This window comes from Chlamydotis macqueenii, chromosome 1, assembly GCF_036417535.1.
Source record: "Chlamydotis macqueenii isolate bChlMac1 chromosome 1, bChlMac1.mat, whole genome shotgun sequence".
Classification (NCBI taxonomy): Eukaryota; Metazoa; Chordata; class Aves; order Otidiformes; family Otididae; genus Chlamydotis; species Chlamydotis macqueenii.
In genome coordinates, this window is record NC_141556.1 from 59,504,679 (window position 1) to 59,528,383 (window position 23,705).

General features: G+C 38.3%; 1 protein-coding gene across 3 annotated transcripts in view; it reads left to right on the forward strand.

Annotated features, from left to right (window-relative positions):
* LARGE1 (LARGE xylosyl- and glucuronyltransferase 1) overlaps nt 1–23,705 on the forward strand; it is a 290,172-nt gene that overhangs the window by 157,378 nt on the left and 109,089 nt on the right. For all 3 annotated transcript variants that reach the window (XR_015259234.1, XM_086753771.1, XM_086753783.1), the window contains 2 exons: nt 4,467–4,590; nt 23,418–23,589. Coding sequence is in view for 2 of the 3 variants with exons in the window: in XM_086753771.1 (XP_086609897.1) it covers nt 4,467–4,590; nt 23,418–23,589 (296 nt within the window). In the remaining variant the exon portion in view is untranslated. The remainder of the gene's footprint in view (nt 1–4,466; nt 4,591–23,417; nt 23,590–23,705) is intronic.

A 23,705-nucleotide genomic window follows, 5' to 3' on the forward strand; every position in this document is an offset into this window, starting at 1 on the left:
TAGGAACTTCAGCAATTCTGAAAATGACAGCATTTATTTAAGCTCCTGTATTTAGGCCTAAAAGCCTGTATTTAAGCATCCATGCTTGAAAATCTTGGCCAGAATCTCTTTTCATACACTTTTGAGGAAAGCAATTTAGGGAAATAAATGTGTGCTCTTTACATATGGTTTACTTTGTCAGAGAATGTTCTGATCTTAATATAAGTGGAAATAGTTTAATATATGAGGATCTGCAGTTTTCTAAATAGAGTGGTTAAAACCTTAAGTTTCCACTGGATGGGAAATTCCCATATTTTGAAATGGCATTCTTCCGCATTAAAACATTAGTGTGTCAGCATTTTCCATGTAGCAGAAACTGAAAAGTTGTAGTTGGTAAAAATTCAGATGTTCGAAGTCTTTGACGTAGATGAGATTAAATGATTTCTGGACTCTGGGAGAAATTCTGTGGCTGTTTCAATGCCTGCTTCTGTAGTGAGGAATCTGGAAGACCTGGAGCTCAGAGTTAAAGGTCTGTCTGGTCTGAAACCCAGGATGCTAGAAACCTTGACTTCCAAAATTATGAATTCACATGAATACTGGAAATTTTCCAAAACCCATTAATTTTTTAAGAGAGGTTTATCAAAATTGTCATATATTGACCTATATTATTCCGTAGTTGAATATACTGTCACCATTTATGGCATAGTGCTTTCTAACAGTGCAAAATATAACCAACCTCTATCATGTGTGTTTCTTTTGCTCTCAACGTGCCCAGTGGAATAAGAGTTATATAGGATAACATATACGTTAAAAATAAACACAACATACAGCTGTGCTTTGAGTTGTTTAGAGAAGTTGAAGTCAAAGGAAGTCCACCTCACATTTAAAATGAGGGAAGAGGAGACTTGTGTTGGTCATCACTTCCTCTGAGACTTCATTCCATGTTCCCTTCAACCCAAGAAAGATGTCCTGCACCTACATCCTGAGGCCAGGGCATTGGAAAGAACCTGTTGGGTCATGTCATTATCTCCCCTTCTATGCCAGGAAACTATAGCATTGAAATCCTTTTCATAACTTGATCTACCTTCACAACTGAAAGAAGTTTTGTTTTTCTTTAACCAGAGCATCATATTTTTTCAGTTTCATACCACTCAGTTTCCAGTAGCAAACTTCAGTGTCTTCAGTTGCTTGCTAAAATTCTTCAAAGGCCATGCCACCCTTCCTTTTTACCCAAATGAGGGACTCTTAACCCTCCCTCTGGAAGACTTGAGTAGCTCCCAGACTTTTAAAACTGTAGCTGCTAAATGCTGGTGAAGGATAGCTCTTCACATGGCTATCCCTGAACTTATCATAGGAGCAATAAAGTTTGATTTCAGTTTTATAAACCTCATATCCCAAAATGTCTCTGTCCTGGGAAAAGATTAATCTGAAGAATGGAATAGCTTTCACTGGCACCAAATGGTACAGCAAAACATCTGAATCAAATGAAACGTGGCTTTCAGTGGAATCCTTCACAATATCCTGATTGTCACCCCTGATTCTTACAGGCACTGCTGGCAAATACTTAAGAGGAAAGATTACATTCCTTTCCCGTATCTCTTGAGAAAGATTTCTCATCTCACAGAATGTCTTCTGTGTCTTTCACAATGGATGCTGGTTGATCTTTAAGCTTCTGAACGTGTTTCATAAACACTTCGAAGCAATCCCTATCTTTTAGGCTTTGCATCTTGCAGATACCAGAAGAGGTAAAAGATGTCATCTGTGTGTATGCTACTACTGTTACCTTCAGAAGGTCTTCCAGGTTTGAGTCTGTGCTGTGTTGGCTTCTAGCACCATGATAAACCTCACATTTCACGTAACTAAAATCTCTAGTGTAAAATTCTCTGTGACTGATGCACATTTAGTTGTAGATGTCAGCGGGTCACTATTCTGTTTTGGGGACATATTTTTGTAAGTGATAATCTTCTGCTTTGCCTCTGACACATACTTTCCTTCCAGCTGAATCTTCACCATAAGGCTAACAACTTGAAAGAGATTTCTGTGTAGGAGTACAACTACTCCTTTTTTCTTTTTCCCAGTAGGAGTTGAACTAAAGAAAATGTCACCCACTTGTTCCCATTTAAGTTTCATATACTCTGGGTCATTCAGATAAGTATAATCTGTTACTGAACATCTGAGTGGTTTTGTATCAGATTTTTTTATTTTCGACTAGTGTGTTTCATCTTCAAATATTTTATGTCAGTTCCATTTAACTAAATGATAGTTTGAAAGAAGATGTAGCTTTCTTGTTTGTAGCTGATTTTTGACTTTTCTTATTTTACTTTGCAATATATAGATAAATGACCCTGAAAAAAAAAAAACCAAAAAGAAATTACTGAAGAACACCAGCTGAGAAATAGTCCTACCAAATGCCAGACTCAGCCCCTGCTAAGCAGAGGGACCTATGTGGAATGTGTATGTTGACATCCAACACCTATTTGCCTTGAGATATTGCTTCGCCTGTACCCAAAGCTAATGGTGTTGTACTTTGTTTCTCTTGGCCATTTCTCTGTTAATGAAATGTTTTTCCTGATCACTGCTATTTCACGATTTTTTCTTGGCAAGGTGCCTGGTTACTGCAGAATCTGCATGAGCCAGGATGTCGTCTTCTCTCCTGCTGGGCTGGTGAAGCAGATATAATTGCTGTGATCCCTTTAGCTTCGTAATGGGATGCTCAGCAACTGGCAGCCTACGCCTTTCCCTCTCTCCTCCTTACTCCAGGGCAAGCTGAAGATCAGAAGACCTTCGTCTTTTTGGAAAGCATGTTGTGGCTTAGTATTTTGGATATTGTTAAACGCCAATCAGATGTGGGTTTTATATAAGGCTTCTAACCAGACGTTTTCTGCTTGTCCTGTAAGCATGTAATTTGATGCCCAGTGCCTGTGAAACCACTTTGAATCCAACAGCTTCACTGATTGGATCTTAGGGGCAGTATTTCTGCGAAATCGAGCCATAGATTGCTTCTCACAACAATCTCCTGTTTCTGCTGAGAGATGTGTTATGGTACTGTGAACCATCATATGTATTTCTACATTTTTTTGTGGACTTTGTTCAGTGAGAAACAGTATTACTCATCAAAGCAAGAAAACTAACATTAAAGAGAAAGGCATATATTATTCATTTATGCAGGAAATGGACAAAGAAACAACCTTCATCTTTTGGGTTACGCCCAAAAGTGTAATGGAAGTATATTGGCCTGAACTACCATAGATTTCCTCACTTCTTGTTCTCAAAGTAGAATTTAGTAGCATCATCTTCCACTTTAACTAGCATCTGAAACTAGGTGCTCCTTTTCTTTAGATGAAAAATACCAGTTAACAAGTATACCCATTTACTTTTATAAATTTCACAGATATGAGACTCCACTATTCCAGCCTAGGGATCAAAGAAAGGTTGAGCCAATGCTAAAGTCTAAATGAACCGTCTGTCTTCTTAGTGGCTTTTGCAAAATCTGTCCTTCTCTGCTGACAGGAAAAGTTGCAGGGATAAACATGGAAGACTACAAATTGTGACTGACTTCACTGGCAGGTTTTCATACTCCTACCACACAAGTTGAATAAAGATCAGACTTTGTTGCTTACTGTCCCTGAAAGAGAGAAGCAAGGTTAAGGGATTTAAACATGGTATTTGTAATGTCCAAGTTCACATTACTATAGAAAAATCTATACACTTTGTCAAACCTTGCTACTCTTGCTAATACTGACTTCATTCGTCTTGTTTTGAAGTTTTTCACTTAAACCAAGTGCTGTAAGTACAGAGGTGAACCCAAATCTCGTGTTTTGAAATAAAATATTTTCTTTGTTCCTGCTTTTCATCAACACTCCGTCCCTCTTAGGAGCAAGAACATGGGAAGATTTACAGTCTCCATTCTATTCACTATGGCAGTAGCTAGAAGGCACTCACCTGAAACATCTAATTTGGGGTTCATGTAGGACAGCTGTTGATACCCAGATTTTACTTTGTAGAAAAGATGTGTGTAAAGTCAAAGTTCAGATGATTATTTTTTAACCTTGCCTTCCCCCCAACACTTCTCCACAAATGACTGTTCTTACCACAAAGATAAATTACCAGGTTGACCTAGAAACTGAAAGCAATCACTTTCACAGCTCACGTCCCCAGAGGGGGATTAACTTGGCCGCCTTTTAAGGAGCCAGTAGAAGGGACCAGATCCTTAGCTGTTATAAATCATCACATTCCACTGAAGTCAAAGGAATTGTATTTATTTACAACCACCTAGAAACTGATCCAGTATTTCTATTATTATAATGTTTATTCAAATTGTAAGTGTCTCAAGATTTTGGCCACAGAGCAGAACTCCACCAAACATGCTGTACGCCTTACCTTGAGACCTTAAACATAGGTAAAGCTTTGCAAGTTCTGATGTTGTCATTTTACAATATGAATTAGAAACCTTTGAACTAATGCATTTCTCTCCCTTCTCACATCAGGCGCAATCCACTCCACTTCCACCTCATTGCAGATGCAATTGCCAAACAGATCCTGGCGACTCTATTCCAGACGTGGATGGTCCCTGCTGTGCGCATAGACTTCTATGATGCAGATGAGCTCAAGGTAAAGAAAGACAAACACAAATGTTACCCATACACTTCTGGTTTCATGTCTTCCCTTTTTTATTCATCTCTCTGAACTGGGGACTTGGGGAAGAACTGCTGACTAAAATATTCTCCCTGGCTAAGACTAATTCTAACCCATATGATTGCAACCCCAGTTACCCTTAACTAGAAGATACTAAATGGCTAAAATCAGTGCGGTTTCCGCGCTTATGGAATATGTTTTTTGGCAGCTTAGATTTTACTTGCTATCAAGAGAAATCTTGTTGCCCTGGTTGAATTGCATCTGATCACGTTATGTTTTGCTAAGGACACTTCTTGATAGTGGCAATGGTGGAATCTTAAGTATGTTGTTCAATAAGCCCAAGTCTGCTACTGGAAACACTCAACTTCCCTGCCTTCCTTAAGCATGCGTGTAACACCATAAGTACACACACTCTGATGAGGTATCAATATTACATTTTGAAATAGCTGCCTTTTTTATCTGGATGCCCTTTCAAAAGAAATGAGTATGAAGAAAGGAGAGTTCCAAGGGGAAAAAAAAAATCACTTACTCAAAGCATAAAGTAATTATCTTTTCATAGTTACAAAATTTAAATTAGATCACAGAGGCACAGCATTGAGTTTGAGCTGCACGTTTTTTAGCTGTGGAGGTAGAAAGAAGTATTCAGATTTTAGCATTTGGAGTTGGTGGCAATAATTTGTATGACTTACCAGACTGTTCTGAACAGCACTCTGAAACAAGGGAAAAACAAAATTTAGAAAATTGCTATGCTAATTACGGGGTAAATTCAAAGCACACCATATTGTAGAATCTTGAGTACAAAAAGTTGCAGAAAGAGATGAAAAAGGGAAAAAATGATCCTTGAGAAAAATATTTTATTTCTAGCTGGTTTTATTGTTTCCTTCTACATGAAGCCATAAGCTGTTACTAACCTAATTAGCTAGAGATCTCCCTTCCGTTCTTTATAGCTTCGTATCGAGGAGGAGGTTTGTTCTTGTAATCTTGTATATGTCTATATTACAAGTGCTTTTCTGCAAATCATAGGATTTTACAGTGCTTAATTAGCCTCTCAGCTGGGCAAGACAGACCTCTTAGTGTTTTCCTTCTGGTCATTTGGGTATCATCCAATCTAGTTAAGTAAATAATAACCAAGCATCTTACTTCAGTGATCCTCAACTTAGTGATTTGTAGGCAAAACACTGTACAGATATGAGGCTACAGAGCAAAGTCTTGTTTTGTCCCACCCTCCTCATTCAACTTTAATTTTTATGTGGCCAGTGACCTAAAGCAGCACTGAATTGTCTTGCATGTAACCCATAGGCTTTAGGTTGGAGACCACTTTCTTACTGGATGCAGGTATTGATGGATAAATACATCTTTCCATGTCTGCCACTCTTGCTCAGAGCTCCTCATACTGCATACCAAGCAACTTCCCTGATTTCGGTAGCCAAAAAACACAGTATAAAGTAGTACTCAGCATAGGTGAATGTGACAGACACTACGAATGGACAGCAAAAATTTGTAAATATAAATGGAGTTTTAAAAAGGCAGGTATGATGCTGGCTCATATCCAGATCATTCTACAGCTTTTAGCAAAGAAGACAGAGGAGCTATTTACAGACAGCTGTAGGAGCTCATCTCATTTGTTTCCTACATAGCATCTAGAGAGAATTTAATGATTGTTTTGGGTTCATGTATTTCACCTATACTCTTGGGAGCTATATTATGCTATCCATTGTCAGGAAAATGTAGAGCTGATGCTGGAATGTTTACTAGAATGTCTACCTTTCTCTAAAGTGATCTATGAATCCAGTGTTACAGTATATACTATGTTTCAGTTTTAATGACCCTCTATAGTTCTTTTTTAAGCCTGTAATCAATACCAATTGCTGACATTTAAAAGGGTTTAGACTGAACAATAGCATGGGAATTTTCTGCTTAGCTTTCATTCACCAATGTTTCATTGTTTTGGAACACATTTTAGCTGCTGCAGAAAACATTTCATTTCATATTCGCTTTTTTCCCTTTGGATAAGTATGAGCTTCCAGCCTCTTACTTCTAATGCAGCAGGAGCTGGCATGTTAGCTTAAGCCCTTAAGTCCTGAGAGAAGTCTTGCTTCTGCTCCTGTTTCTGCTCAAACAGTGGAAGGAAGAACATTATGTTAGATCCTCCATAAATAGTATGGATGCTTTTTTGTTTAGAAGTACCTATTTAGAATTCAGGCAATACTTTCCACTAGAGTATTTTTTTTTTTAAAAGCAGAATTTGGAGACTAAAATATTGGCAGTATTTCTTAACATATCCTGCAGTTCTTAAAACACATGCTGTTTAGCTTAGAGTTAGAGCAACCAGTGTCCTGAATGAAGGTGTGGAAAATAAGGCTCTGCAGTGGGTGTTGTTTTCTCTCAGGTTTTAGAGGAGAGCTGGACTCTTCAATGCGAGAAAGGGAAGACAAGGTACCACTGATTATCCCAGAATTTCTAGGACCAACAAACCAACACATCAACTTTGTCTACTGCTGTGAATTAAGCATGTCAGATGTCCCTTTTAAATATTTAGAGAAGACTTTTTTTTCCTTTTGCAAGGTGACACATCTGTCCATGTTCATCCTGCACCACAAAGAGCCTACATTTATTCTCATCCACCACTTACACCAGCCTGTTTGGAAGAGGGATGGAGCACAGGAAAGGATGGCCAGGGAAAGGTCCATCTTTGCTTGAGGCACATGACAGGGCATGGGGCGGAAGAGAAGGAGACTTGGCTGTGGACCTGAGCCAAGATAACAGCATTTCCAGGAAAAGGGTCAAACACAGTTGATATGGGAGCTTGCTGGATATATTTATTTTAAACAGCTGATTTGATGATTTTAACAGCCAATTCTACTAAGATGCTTGTAACCTCCCTCAACATAACTTGACCTATCTCCTCATTACCTTGCCAATAACCACAAGGGAGATCTGTGCTTAAAAGCTCTCCCTTAACTTAGAAGCTGTTCAGATTGGGAACTGTACTGCCAGTGCAACTCTCTCCCATTAACTAAACTTGCTACATGCAGTTAGTAATCAGCAAGAAGCATCCTTGAAGTGTGGGCAGCTGCTAATGGTGCCAATAATTGAGCTACTCCATAGCTGCAGACTTCATTCTTGTTCTACTCAGTATGGCCTACACATAACTCTTCCAGATCTATGTGATCACATATGGCTGTGACTACAAACTGGAAGGTTGGCAGTGTAGATTCACTTTATATGATCACATTAGTTGTGTTATTCAGCTTTGGTCCTAATGCAGTAGATGTAGCTATTACATCCCACAGAATAACTGGAAACTGAAAATTGTCTTCTTTGAACATTAAATAAAAGAAAAAAAAAACCATACCTGTGAAACATTAGTCTAAAAGACCCGTTACAGCTGTGGCTTGCAAATATCAGGCTGCAGAATATTGTAGGTTTTTCAGTTCAGTTTTAGATGAAGAAACTCCATGGTGTATGGCAATGTATGATACATACAGCCCCAGCAATGTTATAATTCATTGGAAAAGCTTCCACTGGTAGCAAAACATTTCATTTGCTTTTTGTGTCATTTGTCGTACACTTACAAACAGAGTATTCTATTGAAGCTGCTATTGAAGATGTGCAACATGAGCACTTAGCTTCTACACTTCATTATTCAACGTGGAATCTCATGTAAGTTCACCCACAAGGAAGTATAGGCATTAAAGCCATTCTGATCTGCATTAGGCCAGAGCAGAGGGAGGAGCTGATAGAGCAGTACTGTATGTGTGATGTGTGGAATACAGATGAAATGAGTTTTTTTTTTCCCCTTATGTTTCCTGACAGACTGTTGACAACATCAGGTGAACTGAGGGAAGCAGAAGGTAGAATGACTAGTTGCCTGCTCTGCTGTATGTAAATCTTGGTGGCTCAGATAAACATAGTCTTTTCATCACTGGTAAAACAGAAAAGCCATATCCTTTAACTAGTTCAGCCCGCAAACATGCTGCAATTGATCTGTGAACTTGAAGAAAGGGATCGTGAATAGATTTTTGCAATAGATGAGCCTGAATGTGAAATGTGAAAAGCTCCATACTTTGCTGCATACATGCTTTTACTCTTCCTGGAAACAATAGACCACAAATCTCACTACCAGTGCTGCCTTAGGTGATTTCATATCAGAAATGTTGATTTAGTCTGCACACTCAGTCAAAATCAGTAGTGTGATCCAAAGAGCAAAACAAAGCTGGGCTAATGCATGCCATAAGTATCACCTAACTTTAGGCATTTACTTAAGCATGAGATGAATCACTCCTTAGCCACTTCCATTTGAATTGTGAAGGCAGTTCACTAGGTCAGACGTTGACATCATTTGGTCAGATAGATGGGTAAGGGCTATGAGATTTAAGCAGAAAAAATAAAGTTTAATTATTTAATTGTGATTGTAGGATAGCTGGCGGCACTCAGGGCTCTGCCTGTGTACGCTCCCAATGCACTTAAGTTATTAATTCCTAGAGTGGTCCAGGAACTCCCAGGCTAGTCGTTGGCCTAAGTGAGACAAAGGGCTGATTTGAGACAGCAGACCAAGTTGAAACTGGGTGATTGACCACCTGCACAAGAAGTATTTGACAGATTGTTACAGGAGCTGTCCCAGTGGGAATTTCAGACAGTTCATTAGATTTCCCAGGCAGTCCCTGCTGTCCCTAGACCAATTTGTATGCTTAAATGTATACTTTAAAACAGCTAGCATCACTGGGATTTTGACTTAGGGTAACTCTTGCATGGACAATACAGTAACTCATTCACATTTAAGTTTGTAAGTGTCTGTACAACAAATGATGCCAAAAGCAAGCGAAATGTTTTGCTACCAGTGGAAGCTTTTCCAGTGAATGATAACATTGATGGAGCTGTATGTATCATACATTGCCACATACCAATTTTGGAACCATGTTCAAGCAAATACGTCCAACAGAACTGCAGATACCACCTGCTAGACGTGGGAGATAGGGACCTGATTGACAGTTGGGAAGATGTGAGATGATATTTGATGAACAGATTGTTAGCTCAGTGTTAGTTACGTCAGCTGCAAAGGATAACAACGATAGCAGTGTTAATAGAGCCTTGAGCAACAAAACCGGCCAGCATTTTCCTGCGTTCCACCATCTTCCTGGTCAAGCAGTTCCACTAGATATTTCAGAAGCAGCTATCCATAACAATTTATTTTCACAGGACTAGTGACTGTCTACTAACTATCACAGATTATAATGGTTAGACTATATTTGCATTGCACTACATGCAGATTCAGTATTGCTCAAGGGCAGTGCATAATTGTTTATGTGTTAAGTAGTTCACTATATGCCTCAGGGGCAGACACACAAAGGTATAAAACAGACATACATTACTTTCCTTCTTTTCTTTTCCACTTCATGTGCAAGATCTAATTGCTATTAATGCAATACAGCATGTGAAACACAGCATCTGTTTATGTGCACATTCATTTACACGGTGGTGGGTGTTCAGTTAAAGTGTTTCTACAGCACTGTGGTTTCGGTCAAATACTGTCACATGTTACAGTGGGCTTGCAATGCTCCTGCATTTCCCTAGCTTTTCGTCTTTCTGTAAAATGGCCTACTGCATGTCAGTGAAATAATAAGCATAGACTGCTGTTTCTTCCTGCCCTTTCCCTTTCTTTTTTAAAGAATTAAAATAAATAAATAAATAAAATTTAGGATTTTGAAAACCAAAATCCATAATCAAAACATTGTACAGATTTTCATAACTTACACGGCTTAGTTTTAAACTTGAATTTCCACATTATGGTTGAGATTTTGTGTATTTGCTAATGAACATATTGAATACTAGAGACATGAAGTCTCAGGTGATAAAATATGCTTGTGGTTGTGACACAGTGCTGCCATGCCAGGTTTTGTAAGCCAAGATATTTTCCTTCAGACTGCTTGGGAGGAAATCAGTATCCACCAAGAAAGAGATAGCAATTCAAACTCTGCAGCACAGTGGATTCTTTGTGAAGTGGTCAGAATCTATCTGTGCAGACTGAGTAGCCTAAGTAGTACTTCCTCTGCCCTCCTGATCCCTCTTCTTTGCAAAAAAAAAGCCATGCAACATTACGAATTATTATTAGATGTGTTTTCTGTTATTATTGAGGCCTAGAATATGAAAAAAAAAAGTAATTTTACATCAGATTACACTGGGTCTTAAATTTCTGCTTATTCAAAATAGGCAATGATGAAAGAAGTACTGTGGAAATCAGTGAGGCTGGTCAGCACTTGGTCATGAGAATGGGACTTACAGTGCCATTACTGACTTTCAGCAGTTGTCATCTGCTCAGTGACATCTAGCTTTCCTGAGCAGCCTCACCCCTGACTTTGTCTGGGGTGGGGGAGGCAAGATACCAAAGGTGGAATAGCTTTTTACAGATTTTTGTGTTATTTCTCCTTGGATTTACAAATGATGTCAGTTAATTTAAGATTTGCAACTTAAGAATTTGGTATACTAGGATGAAGCCCAGTGTGAGGCAAGAAGGTGCAGTATTTCCTGAGCCTCTTTCAAGGATCCCAGTCTGCCTACTGTGTTGTATTGTGCCGTGCTTCTACTGCACAACTGGCTGTTCCAAAAGAAAGCCTCATGCTTGGCTTTATAAACCCCTTATACTTTCCTACTGTTGCTGGTGGTTTGGAAACACTGAAGTTCTTTAACTTTATAACTAATCTCTGACTGTTGCAGCAACATGTGCTGCACCTCCAGGGAAGGCTGTTTAAGCAGAGAATGAGAAAAAGATGAATAACCACGTATTACATTTTCCAAAAATTATTCAGTTTGACAAAAATTTACCCAATGTGCCCTGGAAAAAGAGAAGTTAAAAACACACAGTGCCTCGAACTGCTGCAACTGTTGTTTGTGTTGTGTATCCCCATTACAGCAGTTTGCCTTCTCAGAACTTTATCATCCATCTGTGAGACACAAAAGCATTTTGCTGTCCTAACCTTGGACATACGGAAATTATTTAACACTTTGATCTGTATAAGGGGGTATGGGTTGTATATCCCCTGTTCTTGCCTGGAGAGTTAATAGTTGTGCCATGTTCCAGCACAATATTTTTTCTTGGCTCTAACAGATAAAAAGCCGGGAAGACATATAATCACTATGGTCTTACATCTTCATGGCTTTTCACTTGCTCACAAAGACACCTCCCTGTCATAGGGCATTCGATTACTGATAGAAGAACAGCAGTGACTTTTCAAGGCATTCCTATTCAGGATTGGTATTGATGTGAGCATCTTATAAAAATGTTTAGTGATCCTTGCTTTTAGATTTACAAAGAACTAAAGTGTATCTATTTCCATGTCTGATTGATAAGCTGAAAAAAGATATGAGGCTGGAAGGACTCCAAGAATATCCTTGATTCACCACCACGGAGCTGGAATTGTTAGAATTCATCATTTGTATAGACTTGTCATTGGCTTGTTACCTGGGCACACCTCTTTGCATGACACTTTTTCACAGCACTGGAAATGAAAAGCCATGCTGTGTGTCTGACACAGCACAAGCACACAGCGAAGTCACTCTTCTCATAGGTGTTCTGAAACCATCTCAGCCTGGAGAAGGGCATTCAGGCTGGTTTGGAGTTTGAGTACCTGCTTCAAAGGGAGATATATAATAAAGTTATTAATTAGATGCCACTGATGATACCTCTTTTAGAGTCAGCTTGATACAAGAACATTTTAATTTCTAAATTGAGAAATTTTATTTCTGTTAGTGGAGACATCACATTTCAGATCAAACTGACTTAATCCTGCAAAAGTTTCAGTTTTTGAGGTATATAATAAGGTTAATAATTAGGTTCCACTGATGGTACCTCTTTTTAAGTCACCTTGATATGAGAACATTTGAATTTATAAATTGTGAAATTTCTTTTCAGTTAGTAGAGATACTACTTTTCAGATCGAACTGACTTAATCCTGCAAAAGTTTCAGTTTTTGAGGGTAAGATGGCAGTGTCTAGGTCTCACCCTTCCAGCAACAAAGATTAAAACTCAGCAATATTACGATCCCCTGGAAATTTTCCCTTACACCATTCTGTTACTTCAGGTTTAGCTCCTTTCACAGTTGAACGGATTCCACAGATTTTAGCTGATATACTTGAGAGTCTTTATAAAATGGTTCAATCTGTATTGTTTTAATCAGCTATTTAGGATCTGTGTTCACCTGTGTATCTGACTGCATTTTTATCTGATAGTCCTTAGGGAGAAACTATAAGATTACATGGAATTAGAGTGACACTGGTGGCCTTAGCCCTCTTGCCAAAAGTTTCAAGAAGTGTAAGAGACACATGCCTGATACAAGGACACTTCCTTTAGACACCACTCATGCAAATTTGCTGTTATCTGAAATTTTTGATCTATATTTAACCAGAACCTAGGCAAGAAGCTAGATGGTTGTCATGAACATCAAGCTCAATATTTCTTGCTTTGGAGGAGTCCAGTTTTCCCAATAATGTCTTTATTTTCTTCAGATTGTTTCTCTAGTTAGTGCTGCATTGTTTGAGAGACATCTCTTTATAGTAACAAAGAAAAATACCTTTTTTTTCCCTTCTTGCATTCACTACTTCTAATACTAGGTTATTGTTAGTATTGCTTCTTCATAATTGAATACATTTTATCCTTTATTATCTTTTTTATCCCAGATGTATTCCTGGAGCTTTTTAGTCTCTAGGAGTTTTGATCTATTATAATACTTACCATTGGAGAAAATATCACTGCTTCATGTAATTTTTGTTCCCTTGAAGCAATAATTGTGCTGTAAGAAGTTCCCACTCACCTGGCCTTCAACCCTGCAGGATGGAGGATAATTTATTTTCCTTCAAATTCTTTGCTTTTGCTGAAAGTAAGAGAACTTCTTTAGTTCTTTATGGGATATGGCATTTACTCCATAAGCTGGATGTGCGTTCCGCCCACTAATGGCCTCTTTCTTGGTGCAGCATTTTCAGTTGTTGTTTCACCATTCTGAATGTAGAAACAGTAAAACTTTAGGTCTGGAGAGAGGTGATCTTACTGGTGAGATGCTGGGTAGTAGCTAGTGATTTCCTTCTGAATAGAATAATTAATCCTTTTTTTCTCATATGTCTTTGCTGTGTTTTGACTTAATATAAGGATGTTAGAGGTTTGGTGGAAGCTACATTCCTACATCCTTTCCACAAATCATTATCTTCTGCAACTTCAGTTGTTGCATTGAAGTACATTCTGTTTTGTACTGGATGCAAACAGGACAAGATCTTTCAGCCTTAAAAGGGTGAGGAGTCTTTCCCTCAACATTTTTGGGGTTTGATTGGGGATTTTTTTTGCATCTGATAATTAATATTTTAGACCTGCAGTCTCCTGCCAGGCGTTACTTGGCTAATAATAGTCACTTACACTGTTCTGCTACCTTCTTTCATCATCCTTAAAAAAAGGGCTCTTGCACAAAATCCAGTAGGGAAAAAAAATCCCACTCCAAATACATTTTTGTTGCTGACCTGAGGCTGTTGTCTAGCCAACATAACATGTGTTTATGCAGGAGATGCTGTTGCTTTTTATTCTGGACAGTGCAACTTGATAACACCTGTTTAATATCCTGACATCATGCAAAATACAGATTGGATGCCTCTGGACTTTGACCTCAAGAGCTGCATGGAAATTTGCCAGAACATATAATGGCTGCCACTAATGTGCATGTATTTGCATAGTTACTAAAATTAAAAAGCTGATAATGATAATATTTTCATGGATTTGTGTATTCCCTGATGGATTAGTACAAAGAGCTTGTTGATTGAGTTCACTAGCAATTAAAGCGTGCTATTGATCTTTCTTATCTTTCTGTACAGGTGAAATGACAAGGCCAGCCTTGAGTTGCTTTTGACTACTGGTCAAATTCTAGTCAGATCTACCTGTCAGTCATCTTTTAACAAAAAGCTCTGGCTTCCTGCCATTTTATCTAGTCCAGCTTGTGGGTCTCTTTTTACTCATTCACTCTCAGGAAGGGGAAAAAAAACAAGGGTTTATCTTATCTTCTAGGGAAGTCTTGCACTTTTGCCTCTGCTGGAGAGGTAGGACTGGGAGGCTCATGTTTGGTTTGTTCCCACTGACCTTTCTTAGGACACTCTGACTTTTGTAGCTCCTTCACCCTTGACTACCACACTGGAAAACAGCTGGAGTTGAGGCTAAAAGCCCCACATGAACAAGAAACAACACTAACTGAGACTGGACAATTTTTTTTTTCTATTCTGCAGTCTCATCTTGCACAAATGAATAGAGGAAAGCAAAGAGGACATTCGTCATTTTGGAGATAGCAAGAAACAGTGGAGAAAACTGAGAATGTCTCAGACGAGTAAAGGAAAGGACTCAGAGTCAAATGTAAACTGCCTATTTGAGTTTGTTGGGGCTAAGCAAGGACAGAGGAATGGAAACCTTGTGGAGGAAAGACAGCGAAAGACCTAAGGGGAGGGAGATAATCCTCAAAGATCCCAGGAGGTAATTTATTTTCTGAATCATAGAATAGTTAGAGTTGGAAGGGACCTTTAAAGGTCATCTAGTCCAACCTCCTTGCAAGAAGCAGGGACATCTTCCACTAGATCAGGTTGCTCAGGGCCCCATCCAACCTGGCTTTGAATGTTTCCAGGGATGGGGCATCTACCACCTCTCTGGGCAACCTGTTTCAGTGTTCCACCACCCTCATTCTAAAAAACCTTTTCCTTATATAAAGTCTGAATCTACCTCCCTCTATTTTAAAACCATTGTAGGGATGAATATCTTGTTACCTAAATGGCAGAGACAAAAAAAAAAAACCCTTCATTTTTACTTTATATAACCGTCTGCAGATTCTTCTATATAAAGCATGTTAGTTCCAAACACGGAACATGGCTTAACTCTTGGCACCCTCAGTTAATTTTGTTATTAAAGAAGTTGGTTTTGAAGAAGCATTCTTAAACCTGTTTTTTTCCTCTTGTCTGCCCTTTGTATATATGTGTGTATTGGTGAGAGATTTGGAAAGAAAGATTTAAAAAAAAAAAGAAAAACAAGCATCAGCATCAGTCAGACTATGTTACAGACTTTGCTACAGAGGTGAGAATTAATTTGCAGTTATTCTCCTTTGCTATATGCTGATGCTGATTTGGGAGGTTTTGTTTGTTCTACCTTTTTAATATCTAATCTTTATTTCTAGTTGTGGCTTGCTCCACAGTTTCTGCATTTGCTCTACATTATCCAGGACCCAGAGGTTCAGATAATCATCCATTTCTATCTCAACTTTTTTGCTCACCGCTATTTGTATCCAGACTTGTTGCATGTATGTGTGGAAGATATCATCTGTTCATAAAGCAAGAGATGAGGCAGAATTCTATTAAAGTCACCCGTGCTTCTGTGATGAGTAAGAACAACAGCAGCAAAGGCAGGCAGAAATAGAAAAATAATTTTAGCAAAATGTATAAATTCCCACCTTCTTACAGTTGTTTCTCAGTGTGAATTATTATTTCCTTAAATACTCAGGCATCAGAAATTCTGAATCTAGAAAAGTTACCCAGCTTTGCGAATTCCTGGTTTCCTTGACAACCACTCATATAAATAGTAAGGACCTGTTATGGGGCGGAGTATGAGTATAATTGAAACCTGTGAATTACCCAGAAAAAAAAAGTAAATTCAAGGTTGAAGTTACAAGTTATCCAGCAAATATTAACAGAAGAGTTTGGTTTCCTTTAAATAAGGCTCTTCTGCTAATGTTTGCTGGATATCTGGCAAGGATGGAGCAAAGGCAATGATTTTCTGAAGGTGAGATGCAAGGAGATTCCTTTGGCATTCCTCTTGAGGAAACTATTACAGGTTACAGTCACTTTCTTCCTCCTGGGCTCTTTGGTTATTTGGCATCAATCTCTCTTGCTTTTGATTCTTTTTACTATTATTATTCGTAAGAAAAGAAATACAGTGTGCTAAAGACAGGGGTGAATTTTACCTGTATTTAATTTTAACCTGCTATTCCTTTTTCAATGGGTCAGTTAACCCAATCTCAGCAACAAGATGTTGATATTACTCTCCTGGAAGCAAGAGAGTGAGAAAGGGGATCATCCAGAAGTCCCTGCAAAGAATTTAGATATTGTGAGGTATAGTCAGTGTGAAATGGGAAAGATTATCCTGCAACTAACCCTAATTTGTGCTAGTGTTGCTGGAATTGTGACTCAATTTTCATGAATATGAGAAGAGATACAGCAAAAATTCACAGCAGGATAAAGTTCTCCCTGTGTGAAATTGGAAAACAGTGATGAGAAAAACTGTGCATCAAGAAAAGTTCCTGTCCTGTGCCAGGAATACAATATTGTTTGTTTTCCGCTTCTTTTTATGTTTTGTGTGAAAAAAAAACTCTAGTAATATGATAGTCATTAAAATGGTGACAGTATTTTCCTCTAGTTTAGAAACTACAAAAAAGTCCTAGTTCTATTATCTTCATCCTTAATAAAGGTCACATGATTTAAAAAAAAGAAATATATATATATGTCTTACTACTTCCAGTGTTCATAGAAGCAGCAAAGCACTAAACAAGTAATGAAAAAGTTGTGAAAACAAGTTATCAACTTGTTTAGGAAGTTATTTATCCAGTCAGAGGAAATAACAATTTTTATTGTTATCTAATTCACACATCGGAATTTCCAGGTCTGTTTCCCATGCCTGTGCCATTTGTAAGGGCTGCCTGAAAAGAGCAGCTACCAAAGAATTTGACTGGTCTTCCTTCACAAAGATCCCTTCAGCTGCAAATTCTTGCACCATGTAGTTTGCACTGGTTTTCAGATCAGTGTCAGATACAATTCAGAATAATTTTGATACAATTTGTGCAGACCTACAACACTCTACGATTGTGCTGTGGCCTGGAAGGTTTTTTTTTTGTTTAGTTGTTGGTTTTTTTTAAGTTCTTGAAGTTAGTTTATCACCTGACTGATACAATCTTCAGGAAGGTGCTACATATGTTGAAGTTGGTGAGAGCAAGTAGATGCTGAATACTTTTGGAAATCCAGGTTTCCATCAAGTCATTCATTATAGAGCCTAATGCACATCTCTCTTTATTTCGATCAGTATATTCTAGATGCCAGATCTTTTTTACAGCAAAACCTGGCATGAAAGCTCTAGGAAGACAGGATTACCTCTAGACTGCCCTTTCAAATTCCCCCAGCCTTTTCTGTTTCCTGACTCCTATTTGCCACTGGTTGTTTCCCTACCACAGTGAATCTGCTGCCATTAAACGTGGATGGTGGTGGGATTTGGGTCTATTTGATCCCATTTATTAGCTCATCTCTGAAAGATGTGTGTGTAAGTGGCACCTTCTGTCTCCAGGCTTGCTGTTTCTCAGACTGGTTCATCAACCCAGCCAGTCTGACCTTCGGGCTCTTGCAAGATACTGACTATAGTGATGCTTTTGTGAAGTGAGCTGAGCAGAAAGAGTGTCTTTTATTTGGAGTGGGGATGGGGAAATTATGTCATAGCTGAGGATTATTTTGATTGATCTTTTTTTCCAAGCATATCTGGGAAGATGCAGTGAATGTAATGAAAAAATCAATACATTACTGAAAGTTGCATTTTTCCAGTGTAGAGTGTTTAAGGACATGCTGCCAGGGAAAACACTTCATCAGCTAAACTTCCTCGATCTTACCATGCCAGACAGGAAGCACTTTTTGTAGCTCAGGGGATGCTACAGTGCTACATGATCTGTGGGACAGTGAGGAATTCTGTAAGAAAATGGAAAAAAATATTATTTAACAGACAAGAGAGTCAGACAGGAACCTCGGGAATAGAAATGTAATAATAATTTAATTTAATTAATTGGGCTTTTAGCAAATACAAAACTATATCTCATTCTGGCACATAACTTCAAAGAGCATTTTTTTCCTCAACCAAACAGAGCACGTTTTCTATTCTTTTCCACGTGCTTTATGCTCATAACTGGCAGCCATCCCTGCACCCTGCTTCCCACATTCGTCTTTCTAAGAGCTGTTTTTTTTATCTTTATTCCAGTGAGGATCGGGTGGCAGCTGTTAATAAATGCACAGTAAGATACATGAGAAAAAAGAATCCTAACTTTATATGTACAGTGATGTGTTCTGAATTAGGCACGACTACACGGGGAGATAGGTTTGCTGTTCTGGTAGTTCTGTGAAAATGTGATCCAAATTAAATTGGTAGATAGCTGGGTCCAAACAAACAGGAGCTGTAAATAAGCTGTGGCACTCTGCTACAGTGTGTCTGAGTTGCTAAAAACTCATGGGGCTTCAAAAATCAACCAAATTCACAGATGAAGAATCAATCAAAAGCTCTTAACCAAAAAAAATACCACCTCTAGTTCCAAAATCTGGGGCAAATTGCCAGAGGATGGGAGTATATATAAGGGCAGTATTGCTGTAAAATTTACCTGATTTTATATTCTTCAGTAGGCTCCTGCCACCATCCACTATCAGAGGCTGACTACTGAGCTTGATGGACTTTTCATCCTACACTTTACAGGAACCCATAAGTTGTTTGTCCTTGTTGGTCACTATTCCCGCTGTCATTCTGTTCATGTTGGTAGTGTTTTCCAAATTTGGTCTCTGCTGAGTCTACAAGACCAAGTCTCCATCCCTTTCAGAGAAGCTCAGGATGCCTGCCCATGTACAGATTTCACTTACAGGTACAGAGCAATCAGTATTCACCTGGGAAGCTTAGGCAAATTTCCCCATCACCTGTTCATGGGGAAAAAATCAACATACTTCGGATAAAAAAAAAAAAAATCACTAGAATTCTCTAAAGAAGTACAATATAAGAGTCAAAGTCTGTTTGAATATATTGGTGATGACTTGCTAGAAGATTTGTGCTGTTTGATCTCAATGTGTGGGCAACCAGACTCAAGTGTTTTTAAGAAAAAAAACTACCTAAATACTTGGGAATATGGTTACTATACAATTCATTCACAAACACAGAAAGAGCCACTGTTTTCTCCTCTCTCCACCACAGAAACAGGGAAGCTTGATTTTAAGCTGTATGTCTTTATTAGACCTCTTCTTAAAAAAGGGGACTTCACTTCTGCTAACTCTAGTGAACATTCATACAGTGGTTGCAACCATGAGAAAGCTGAGTTAAGCCGTGTACCACCACTGTGTTTTACCCAGCTTTTCCCAGAGATAGTCAGAGCATAGTTAGGGAAGACAACTTGCTGGTAAAGTATCACTGGACATGGGGACTGTTGCTCCTGCTTCTCTGGCATTTACTAGAGTGATCAGTTGTGTACAGCCTGCAGACTCATGGGCAGGTAATTTCTATATTGATAGCCAGAAGCACTGAATAAACAATTTAGTGTATTTTCAGTCTTCAGTTATGGAAAGAATTAAGATGGTTCTGATGAAAGATCTTTAGTGAGAAGGTACTATTTAACTTTGCTTACTTAAAAGAATCATTGTCAGCACCAGCTAAATGCCTTTCTTTACTTTTCTCTCATGAGCAAAGATCCAGATCTTGAGAGCTGGAGATCCGAGGTATGCGATTTCTGCTCAATTATAGAAATGGCAAAGTATGTCACACTATTTAGTTTCACTTTCTTCTTTTATTACTTTTTTCCTGTTCCTGCCATGTCTTCTAGGAATGTTTGTTCTCTGAAGGCAACTCTGATCTAGCTTGTAAAGCAAATGATTCACAAACATTCCATGTATGAGCCATTTTAACTATGCTAGATAAAAAAAAAAAGTCTGTTAAGACTTACAGAAAACATTTAGACAATATTTAGATGAATGAAATGGCTGAATGTTACCAGTTATATCAAAGTGGACAGCTTGAAGAATTTTGCAAGAGTTTGTGCTTAGGCCACCTTAATTATCTCAAGCTGATGTTTCTTAACTACAAAGCACCTATTCAACCATAGCATTCTTGTATTTCTTTTAGTAAGACTATATGTAATACCCAGAGAGAGTGCGCCTTCACAGTGCTGTTGTGTAGTAAGGCGTTTTCCTTGGCATGAGTTTGGAACATTTACATTATTCATGAATAGCAAAGCCATGAAGAAATTATGCTAGGAACTAATTAGGACCCCTGTTTATGTCTTAGTCAACTCTGCATCAGAAGAGAGAAAACTTCAGAAATATTGAAGCAATTGTCAGTTCAAGCTTCAGCATATGCTCAAATCAAACACACTCTAGCTCGCTGTGATGGACCATTTGGAATAGGGACTGCTCCTTTAATTTTCAAAAGCAATCCTTTCAGACATCAGACTTCAGGATGGCAGGCTTTTGGCTTCTGTGTGCCCAGTCAGAAGGAACAGCCAGACAAGGCTCTCCTCCCTGCAGTGTGTGTTAGATACTGGGAATTCTGAGAGCAAAGAAAGTAATGGCTCCTTGAAGGTGACTCTTACTTTTCCAACCATCTTTTACCTTCTGTGCTTGTCTCAGGCTATCTGTGCGACGTTTGAACACCTGCCTTATTAGGCTTATTTGCATAAGCATATTTGGAGTTATTCTGGAGTGATATTGCATTTGGACTAATTAAATGAAGGCCATGCCATCTAAAATTAATAACCTAGAGATGGGTAATAATAAAAGCAAGCTCAAGTCTGTAAAATTACTTTAACTCTTTTACCATGTCAGTATGACTAAAGAGCTGATCTCCATGGCTGGTCTAGCGCAAAGATGTCAAGTGGCAGATTCAGAATGATATGCAGAGTTTGGGGAAGCACAGTAAATACTGCTTTGCTGACAAGTTGGTGAGATTGTCCCTTCCCAGGGCCATCGTGAGAGAGCAAGGACCACAAGTAACTAGACCTTTGAGGGTGTGCATTTGAAATTACCTAGATATTTCTAGGGAGCATTGAGGTTAATTTTCATATAACTAGAGACTTAATATTGGAATGTATTTGAGAGATAGAAACTAGATCTCTCTTCTAACTACAGAGAGAGCAAACAAGAAAGAATGAAATAAGAATGATGGCTCTTTAGCCCCATAGATTAAACTACACTGTATGTTACTTCAGTTTCTGATTTCTTTCATAGTGGTTTATGCCAGTGTCCTAGGATTCCTTGCTTGTGCTACTTCTGGCATTCTACAGTGCAAATCCTATAGAGAGCGCAGGTACGTAATACGTATATGTATGTAGGTGACAATGCCAGCCAGATTGTATATGCAAGTGATTACATATGAATTATATGCACACATAAGGGAACATACAAATGGATGGCCAGGATGAGATACCTTCCACAAAACCAAACCAAACTTCACACTTTCAGTTTGGGCTTGTTTTAAGACAACCTGCTTTTCCTGCCTTTCCCCTTAAAATGTTTCCTTTCTCTGTAAAGGTTTGCTCTAGTACCCTCAGTCTTTTCAGGGAATTTAGTAGTGGAGGAAAGCTCTGCCCTGGTACAGGAACCCCAAGAATACAGAAGAAAATTGTGTGCCATTTTAAAGGGAAAAGAGTCAGCTTACATCAGCAGAGGCCTTGTTACTTTATATTCAAAAAGAAATGCACTCTAAGCAGCTATTATTAGCCTTTCTTCAACCACTTTTCCAACTCCCAAATAAAGCTTAGGAGCCCATTCTATTGTGGGAAGGTTTTCTTGATGGATTTTAGAGGAAATGAGCTCTTATGTGCAAAAGCTGTTTCACATAATAAACTTTACAATGCTAGTGAATAGATATGAGACAGTTAAACAACAGAATAAATCTTCTCAGTTTTATGAATGCAGTTAGTTTCTGCCTACCTTCTCTGAAGTAGAACATGTCAGGACAAATCCTGAAATCTCTCTCACTCAGGTCCTCTATAGACAAAATACTAATTGAAGTTAATGGGAGCGTGACTTATGAGAAAACTTAAAATCTGGGAATTGTAGAGCATGCCCCATAAAACATTAAACAAGAGGAGTTTCAAACAGGGCAATAGGAACTTTTAAAAAACTTCAATATCTCACTTTCACTGGTGACTTAATATTTGAGAACTTGAATGTCACAGAAAGAAAATGAAACATAGCTCATGGAACATCCTAGTGCCAGTAGCACAATGAAATACTGCATTTAGTCTCCCAGCTTATGTTAAAAGCTGTAGAAATGTTTTGTTTAGCCCTTACTGAAGAAGTGTAAATTTGGGTTTACCTCTTGAATATATAACAAAACAAAAAAAATGGCTAATAATGTTCTCGCACTTTCTCCACTTTTGAGCACGTCTGTATGACGTGCTCAAATGGTTAAAACGGTTATGTCACTAATTATAAGTTAAAGATGTAAGGCTTAAGGAAAATTTGAGTTTGTAAGAAACCTTTTTTTTTTTCCATTTTCTGGCCCGTTGCAAATGATTGGCCTTTTGAAATTATGACATCAAAATCTGTAAGAAATAAAAGGAAAAAAAAATACGTTACTTCTACTTTAGAGTCAGAAAATTCTGGGAGTGGCAAACACAAAAGATTTTGTTTTGTTTGAAAATGAAAGCAATGCACAATACAGATGATGTTTTGGATTAAAAATATATTTCAATTTCATCAGGATACGTGGATGTCTCAGAATGGATTGTACCAGGTTGGAAAGGCTCAACTGATCTTGATTATATTGTGTAAAGCAGTTGCCTCAAAGAACATTTTTTTTTTCAAGCTTTCAGAAACTTTATCATATTTCAGAGTTTCTGAAGTTAATTTAAAAGCAGGATTTTAGATGACTGTTTCCACTTGGCATTTTATGGTGTTGTACTATTGGTACTCAGAGATCTTACACTATTACAAGAAACTAATGTCAGGAAGAGTTTCTGTCTCTAATGAAGATTATTTTTTCTTCCTCTTTCCCACTTCCCATTTCCTGTCAGTCGGAAGTGTCTTGGATCCCCAACAAACACTACTCTGGGATTTATGGGCTGATGAAATTGGTTCTGACTAAGACTCTGCCTTCCAATCTTGAGCGAGTCATTGTCCTCGACACAGACATAACATTTGCCACTGACATTGCTGAGCTATGGGCCGTCTTTCACAAGTTCAAAGGTATTCTAACTATTTTTTAACTGTCTTTATTTGTGGGGGAGGGAGAATGGGAAAGCAAACAGTACAACGGGGGTAGAAGGACTATCTGAGATCTGTTAAATGTTTTCACTCTTTCA